This window comes from Pseudoliparis swirei, chromosome 9, assembly GCF_029220125.1.
Source record: "Pseudoliparis swirei isolate HS2019 ecotype Mariana Trench chromosome 9, NWPU_hadal_v1, whole genome shotgun sequence".
Lineage (NCBI taxonomy): Eukaryota > Metazoa > Chordata > Actinopteri > Perciformes > Liparidae > Pseudoliparis > Pseudoliparis swirei.
The window spans coordinates 1,148,928-1,158,096 of NC_079396.1; the positions used below are offsets into that span (position 1 = coordinate 1,148,928).

General features: G+C 48.2%; 1 protein-coding gene across 1 annotated transcript; it reads left to right on the plus strand.

Moving 5' to 3' along the window:
* Positions 1-1,280: 1,280 nt before the first annotated feature.
* On the plus strand, positions 1,281-8,496 carry LOC130199096 (zinc finger protein PLAGL2-like). The gene is made up of 2 exons (XM_056422316.1): positions 1,281-1,358; positions 3,076-8,496. The coding sequence occupies exon 2, from the start codon at positions 3,480-3,482 to the stop codon at positions 4,755-4,757; it is 1,278 nt and encodes a 425-aa protein (XP_056278291.1). The 5' UTR covers positions 1,281-1,358; positions 3,076-3,479; the 3' UTR covers positions 4,758-8,496.
* The last annotated feature ends 673 nt before the right edge of the window (positions 8,497-9,169 follow it).

Consider the following 9,169-nt stretch of genomic DNA (forward strand, 5'->3'; position numbering starts at 1 on the left):
TTAAAATATGGTATAACAACACTTTGATTACACTGACATATAGCCATTATAAGTCATTTCATTATGCAACAAAACGGAGGCCTTTTTTTTGTCAAGTGGGACCAAATTAAAGATTTCCAACAAGGATGTTGCTTCAGAAGGAGGTTCCTTACTTCATGTGTTTGAATACCAGCTATTTCCATCAATAATTACTCAAATATTCACACTTAATAAGAAATACATGACTTGTATCTGAGGTCCAAAGGAAATCCGTCCACACACAACAACTGTGCAATTTGATGTCATCACCTTTGGGAAATTGGGAGGGTTTATAGATCATATGCCCCCTGCCTTCTCTCCATATCAGCTTGGACATGTGTATACCTATTCATTCACATAGTTTTTTTTCTTCAATATTATCTTTATAAAAAAATATTGGTGTGGTAAAATATAATACCTTCCCCCATCCAGACCTCGATGTGATATTATTGGATGTGTCTAATAAATCTCCAACATGACTAAACATGTACGACGTTCTCACAGACACCTCGGCATCATTTGTTATTCCAGTCTCAATTATAATAATTTATTATTAGCAAAGTAATAAAATCTTGCCTCCACCACCTCAGGAATAACGCCACAATCCTTTCAGTTTAGAGTTTTAAAATGTACATTTCTCACATTGGAATTTATTGTTTTGTGTACTTTATTATGTTTTGTTTTTGTAAATAACTTGGTACTTGATGATTTTGAGAATTGCTGTAGCATAGATAATAAAGTAAACCATTATTGTAATATAATTTGTATTTATATATATATAAATATTTATAGTAATATATATTATATATATCTTTGTGTGTGGACTATACCTCAATAATATCCATGCAAATTTTTCTTAGCTGTCTTTAAATGTTCATTGTCCAGTTCAGTTATTTAATAATTAAAGATGGTGCAATAAAAAAAACACAATAAAACAAATAAGTAAAAATGCAGAAACAAAAAAAGATAAAAAGCAGGCCATAGAATATTTAATTTAACCAGATGCCAGTGATGGAGTTATAAAGTAATGTTATGCAGTAAAACTTAATTTTGTTTTTCTAACACTTTTGAGTTTTGTTACAAAAAGAATAAAACAAATGGAACCATATTTTAACAATTTTAATTGACTTGTCTTGCAAGTTATTCTTTAATAGTAAAACCAAAAGTGTGCGTGTGTGCGCGTGCATGTGTGTGTGTGTGTGGACGGCTCGGGTGTGACGTCACTCTCCCAGAATGCATGGCTCCCAGCGCGGCGCCCAGCAGTCCAGGCCCGGACTCCCACAAACATCTTTAAACTTGTTATAAAATGTCGCCGCGCGAACTGGACCGAGCTTCCACCGGTGAGTAGCGTCGCGTGTCCGCGCACCGGGCCCCGGACCACGCACGGTAACAAGCGCACGGGAGAGTTAGCTCCCGTGAAGACGAACTCCGGGACAACTTCGTGAGCCGCTCCATCTTTTGTTTTTCGGCAGCGCGCCGGAGCAGCGAGCTCCGTAAACTTCCCCCGCGGCGAACCGACGCTGCTCCACCGGTTCCCTCGAGGTCCGAGCCCCGGTACTCTCACGAAAAACATCCACGCGGTGCCTCGAACGTCGCCTCCGCCGCCGAAATGTGTGCAGGGAGCCGGGCTAGCAGTCCCATGTAGCCCCGGTCTGGAGTGACCCCCGTCCCACCGCCCGCCACTAGCCGAGAATGAGTCGCCTCAGCCCGGCTCGGTTCTCCACTTCTCTCGGCTCCCCGGGACGGGGTTGTTCTCAGAGTTTAACTCTCGGGTCCTGCCGCAGAACCTGTGAGGGGTTAATGAGGAGGCTCCAGATGGGACCACCTCCATCACCCGCAATGACCTGGAGAACATCCACTAAATGGCCTGGAGAACATCCACTAGTGTGGTTCTCCTACAATGACCTGGAGAACATCCACTAAATGGCCTGGAGAACATCCACTAGTGTGGTTCTCCTACAATGACCTGGAGAACATCCACTAAATGGCCTGGAGAACATCCACTAGTGTGGTTCTCCTACATTGACCTGGAGAACATCCACTAATTGACCTGGAGAACTTCCACTAATTGACCTGGAGAACATCCACTAGTGTGGTTCTCCTACAATGACCTGGAGAACATCCACTAAATGACCTGGAGAACTTCCACTGCTGTGGTTCTCCTGTAACGACCTGGAGACTATGAGATGTGTCTGAAAGTCCCAGAGCTGCACATTGTCCTTGAACGCACCACGCTTCAGGTAGTCTGCAGCTAGAAGGTACACGGTTCTCCGGTTCATCTATTGCTACCTGCAATAGATGAAGGCTGCTTGTGGTGTTTGTGGCTCCGCCCCCGGTGTTTGTGGCTCCGCCCCCTGGGGCCGGGTAGTGGATGGCCTGCCATGCTAAGTGGTCCATAGTTTAACTTGAACCTGGTTTAACCAGGTGATGTAGTTCCACTAACGGGCTGTAGGGGGCGCCATGGAGGCTGACAGTCCACGGGGCTCTGAAGGTTGAGTTGGACGTCTCTGCTCTCTGGGGGTCTTAGTGGCCCCCAGCTCTCCTCAGGGATATGAATCATTTTCAGTAGTTTTTTGTCATAGTAGCAGATATACATAATATTATACTATATATATATATGTTTATATAAAATATATATTTAAGTGTGTGTGTATATATATATTACATAAATAATAAATAAATAAATATACACTTTTATTAATCCCCAAGGGGAAATTAGTTCTCTGCATTTAACCCATCCTTAGTTATTAAGGAGCAGTGGGCTGCGGTGAAGCGCCCGGGAAGCAACTGGGGGTTCAGTGCCTTGCTCAAGGACACTTCGACTTGCAGCTAATGGGGAGAGCGGGGATCGAACCCACGACCTTGCGGTTGAGGGACGGCCCTCTTACCTCACTGAGCTAAAGCCGCCCAATTAAATATATATAATTTATATAATGTATATATATATATATTTTGGGAGACAAAGTGTGTGAAATCTTTAAACTGTTTAAAGTCCTCCAGCATGCCTCTTCTTCTTCCTTCAGAGCATTTTAGTGACACTTTCCTTCTGTTCCGCAGGTCTGTGAAGACACCGAGCTGTGACTGAGGCATTCAGGGCTGCTGAATACTGAAATAGACTCTGGGCCAACACAAGCACTCTCCTCAGGAAGCACACAGGCCCAGTCAGAGCTTCCACGGCTCCTCATCACCACAGCCCTTTTGGGGTTGCTATGGCAGCTGCTGTCACAGAAACCAAGTGCTGGACACAGGCTTGCCCCAGTGAGGCAGGACAGACCGCCAGTCATTGCCACGAGAGACCATCAAACAGTCAACACACAGCACTTAGCATCAATCGGAGCACTCTGAGTTAACAACACGACGAGAGGTCCGCAGGCTGAGGCTCGGCTCTGGAGGATCCTCATGAGTCTGGCCTGTGTCTGCCCCGGCTCTGGGCCAGAGTCCACTGTTCCTTCTGTTAGACCATGTTTCACCAGCAGGACCATCTGAAGAGCCAGCTGCAGGAGAGTCACCAGGCGGCCGCCAGGCCGCTCTTCCACTGCCAGGAGTGTGGGAAGCAGTACAACACGCAGCTGGGCTACAGACGCCACCTGGTGGCGGCCCACGGCGCCGCAGCGGGCCTGCCCTGCGCGGAGGGGTCGCCCTCTCTGCTGGAGCACCTGGGCAGCCACATCGACAGGCCGTCGGAGGGCAGCGCCAACGCCGCGGTGCCCGTGAGGGAGAGGAAGTACTCGTGCGAGCGCTGCGACCGCCGGTTCTACACACGCAAGGACGTGCGGCGGCACGCCGTCGTGCACACCGGGCGCCGAGACTTCCTGTGCCCGCGCTGCGCCCAGCGCTTCGGACGCAGGGACCACCTGACGCGCCACCTGAAGAAGAGCCACGCCCAGGAGTCGGGGCTGATGCCGCCCTGCACGCCCAGCAGCACCCCCGTGGCGACGCCCACCCCGGCCACCCAGTGCCCGGTGAAGGATGAGCTGAGCCCCGTGGCGTCCGACATAGGCTCCGCCTCCAAGGAGCCCATGGAGACGTTCTCCAGGGACATGTACAACTCCTACCCCATGGCGAACCCTGTCCCGGGGATGGGCCACGCTCACGGCCTCATGCAGGGCTCCCTGTCCTCCGGGGTGGGCGTGGCTCGCCACATGCCCGCTCACGCCCACCACCACCACCTGCAGCCCCCCCCGGCGGCGGCGGCGCAGCAGCCCTACAGCAACATGGCCCGGTACCCGCACGGCTCTACCTCATACCCCCGCGCCGACGTGGACAGCTTCCTGCTGGACCTGCAGAGCGCCCCCCCGCCTCAACTGAGCGCGGTCAACTCCTCTACCTCTACGGCCGCCTCCCCCCAGAGGGAGGGGCTGGGTGACGGCGGCGGCGACCCCCACCTCTTGTCCAGGAGCCCCGCCATCTCTTCAACGGAGCTGAGCTGCACCACCAACATGGACCTGGGGCCCCTGCTGGGCTTCCTGCCCTTCAGCCTGCCCACCTACAGCCCCCACATGGGGATGGGGGGGCTGGTGATGAGCTACCCACCGGCCACCACCACCACGTCCCCCTCCTCCTCCTCTTCCTCCGGGCTGCCCTCCCAGGCTCCGGGGCCGTTCACCTTCTTCCAGCCCCCACAGGCTCACGTGGCCCCCGGCCCCGGGGCCCACAGCCAGCTACCTCAGGCCTACAGCAGTCCTGCTATGAGCACCTCCAGCTCCCTACCTCACTACTACCAGGCCTTCCAGCAGTAAGCAGCTCGGCCCCCACACACACACACACATGGTGCCTTCACACGTCGCTCGGGAAAACACGAGAAGATCGGCATCTTTTTTTTATTGTAAAGCAAATGTGTGACTTTTAGCCCCGTCGGTGCTAATTATGCTATCTTGATTTTTTATTTTTTTTATTTTTGTTGAACACAACAAATCACCTCATCAGTATTACCTCATTATTTAAAAAGAAAAGGAATGGTGAACATTTGAGGAAATGAAGGTGGAGCACTACGTACCTGCTACCAACAGCGGATGCACTTAACGCGCTCGTCACAGGCGCCGACGGGCCCCGGGTCTGAGGTCTGGCTTCTCCTGGAAGATGCTACTGTTCTAAGGAACCTGCCTTCTCATTTTAGACTATGGACCCCGAGCAGCCTTACGGAGGGGAAGAGACACGCCGTGTGTTTCCCGTCTCTCACATATGCAGTAACGAGCTTCACGTCCACCGATCAGCAGAAATAACCAAATGTCCTCACAGCCGTCGTTTGAAGTCAAGTTAACACGCGTCCGAATTAGACCTCGTTAGAATTTGGCCTATTTTTTAAGTTGCAGTGAATACCTGTAAAAATGTATTAGAACAACTAGAAAGTGCAAAGCGTCGCTCGATGCCACAGAAAGAGGAGCGGAGCGGGTCGACCTTGAACACGTGGATGTGTTGGCTGCATCATGTAATATAATGTAGTGGGACACTTCCTGGTTCACCTGACCACAGGTGTGGTGATTAGAGCCGCATCGTGCTGCAGAAGGAAACCTCCCACGTTTATAATGATTAATTCAGTGTTTCCCATTTTAAATAGTTCACTTTTCATAATGAGCTGCATATATTTTTACACTTCTCCATGGTTTAGTTCTCGAGCATTCCAAGAGGAAAGCGGTGCAACATGTGTTGCCTCCAAAGAAACACTCGGGCCGGTCGGGCCTCACGGGCGGCGCCCTGCGGCCCCCGACGTGTGAGCGCTGCGTTCCCTGAAGCTCCGCCTCCCTGTGAGCTCCATAAAGAAGATTCCTGTTTTAGGGACTACAGCCGCCGGACAGGTTCCCCCCCGCCCCCTTAAAAAAAGTCTAATCCCAACGTGGATTTGGAGGATTGCCTTACCTCCCTATTCGGAGTCCGGACCCTCGGCCCGGGGGATTGGACTCGTCCTCCATGGTGGTGCAGTACCACCAGGCTCCACCAGGAGGCTGTAATGTCCTCTGCGAGCTCCACAGCGCCACACGCTGGACTCGGTATACATCACAGGTGTGACGTCACCACACACAAAGCACCATGTTTATGATGACATTGTTTAGGCTACTAGAGCACAACGTCGTTTACAAAAAGCCCAACTTTGTAAATCTATCCTCCTAAAATGCACCAAATTGATGCATTAAACATTTAAAATGTATAAAATGTAGGGTGAATGCTCCCCGTATTTTTTTATATCCCAGTATATATATATCGCAGGATCAAATTAATCTCTTCAGCCCTGGGACTGATATTCCTTCAGACTCAGCCACGCCTCTCTTACGATGTTCCCAGCATGCTCAGCGGCGGTTGTGTTGTCCTTAAATCTCCCAAAACCGTGACCTCTGACCTGCTAACGGGTCTCAGAATGACTTCCTGTCCCATGAAATACATCAATTGAACCAGAAGAGAGCAGTAGTTTAGTCCTGGTTCCCCTCTTGGCCCACGTCTGAGTGGTCTGAGTGGAGGTCCTGCAGACCGCCCCTCAACTCCATGTGACCTGGAGCACTTGACCAGCATTGGGCAACAACAAGAAGTCTCGGCGCTCCTCCTGGATCTCTGGATCTGAGCCGGTCTACTTGTGACCCGCATGAAGTTCTGACTTTATTCCTGAAAAGATGGCGGCATGGATTCGACGAAGGCCTTCAAGAGCACTTGTTCCCATTTCCTTGTCCTTTGTACCATCACCGTTGGTATTGACGCGCTCCACAGGGCGGTGGTCCTGGATCTCAAGAGTATCGGATGTAATTGGGACTAAAAGGTCCCCCCCCCCTCCAAGGTCCCTTTGTCAGAGTCCCAGTGCAGCAAGGCCAGAACAAGTCCTCTAAACCAGCACCGGGTGCTCCGCTCATTGGTCGAGGTCCGTGGGGACGGAGGAGTCCTCCAGCTGGAAGACGATGTGAAGAAGACCTTCGAGAGGGATTCTGACGACTCTTCTAATGTCTTCCACGAACTGAACGTTGAAGGACTTCTTTCAACCTCCAAGTGTTGCACCAATGTCTTAAAATACTACTGTTGTGCCTCTCTAAGAGTGTCTAGTCTCCTGACTGGGTTTAAGCACTTAATAACATTTCTAAAAGCAGATGAGTAGGATCTGTACCTCAACCACGTGAGCTGTGGGCTCTGTCTCCGTATCGGCTTCTAGTGGCGTCGGCTCTTACCTGGGCCGGTAGATTGAACTATAAAGGTAGATTTTATCTAGAGAGACATTGACAATATAATTCGGTCAAATTTATTCTACCTCTACCTTTTTTGTCATATATGTTTTTTTTGGTTTCAGAATCATTAGTGCTAGTTTAACCTGTACCAGTTAGGCATGTGTTACCACTGTTGAAGACCAATTCAACTGAAGGACGGGCGCCGTACCCAGAGCCGAGGTCTACTTGCCTTTAATGATGTGTCTACTTATTTACTACCTCAGAGAAGAGACAGGCGACTGTCCGTCTAACTACAGAGAAGATGTCCGCGTAGAGTTTATTTTTGTCCGAACAAGCACATGTACTTTGTAGCTGCGTAGTTTTTTACTGAGGTCAGCTGGCAGCAGAACGGTGGGTCCAGTGCAGCGAGTACCACATGGCGGTCCTGGTCCCGGATCCCACCCCCCCAGCCTCTTCAGTCTGGAATGTTTACTGTGGGTATGAATCCTCGGGCTGAAGGCATTCCACAGGTGCATGTTGGAATGTACAGGCAACATTATGGGATGGCTCATTGTCTAATTGTCATTACAAATTGTTAAGACAAAAATATAGTTGATGATGTTGTTCTACACTTCCACAAGGGCTGCGTTGTTTGCCGTGATTTGTTGCATTGTATAGTAAAAATAACAAGTATTGATGGACTCCCCCCCCCCCCCCCCCCCCCAGCTCTAGATCTGGAGTAGAAAAGGGTTTCAGATGCGCTTAGGGGATCCAACAAGCACTTATTCTGGAGCTTGAGAAGACCTCAGTTTACATTTCACTGATAAGGACCTCTTGGGTTAGTCCATTACCAACGGGTTAAACCAACCTCGAGTCAGGAACATGTTCCATTATGTGGAACGAGTCTGAGGACGTGTTCCATTATGTAGAGTAATTCTGAGGCTGTGTTCCATCATGTGGAACAAGTCTGCTGTACGTCTGAGGACGTGTTCCATTATGTACAATAATTCTGAAGATGTGTTCCATTATGTGGAACGAGTCTGAGGACGTGTTCCATTATGAAGCAGCTTGTCTGCTCACCACCACTCTGCACATTGAAGCATTCCAGACTGAAGGAGGACCAGAGGACTCCAGGGTGAATTCCCTAAACGATCATCAGTACTGTTGTGTGGCTTGCATTAGGTCGGCTCTGAGAACCACTATAATGCAGGGTTTGACACCTTTTAACGTAGATATATTTTGCATTAGGTGTTTTGTATTATCACTTAATAGATTTTAGAAGACAGTGAAAAGAAGTTGTCATTTTTTTGATTGTCTGAACATAAAGTAATACAAAATAAATTAATCTTTTGATTTACACCGTCTCTGTGTTTTATTAAAAGTGTTTTGAATGTGGTTTCTAAGATCCATAACCCATAGGAGTAAAATGTATAATTAATTTAATTATGTTGTGTATATATATGTATTTTTTTCTATATATTTAAATGCATATATTTATATAATTTAAATATACATATATTTATATGATTTATATATAACGATTAATTTTTTTTATCAGGTTAATCACAGGTTTCTGTGGATTAATCATGATTAATCACATATATACATTTACAGGGCTCTCAAGACAGGCAAGAGCTCCGAGAAGAGTTGTTGACGGGGGGGGGTGCAAGTGACTTTTTTTCGTCCCGATGTGCGCGCACACGCCGGCATCCGAGCTCTGCGGCGCCCGAGACGGAGCTCTGAGTCGTGTTAACGCGACACGTAGAGACAGAATGACACGCTGCTGGAGAGACGACCAACAGCAGACGGATTGGAAGCTCATTCTGCGCATGCGTTAAATGCGTTACAAATAAATAACTAGTTAATCCTGTAATTTAATTAACTGAGTTAACGCGTTATTTTTCACAGCACTAATATATATATGTAATATATATTTAATTTAAACATATGTCTAATTTAAATATATATATATATATATATATATGTTATATTTATATTTAAATTAGATAAATATATGTATTTATATATAA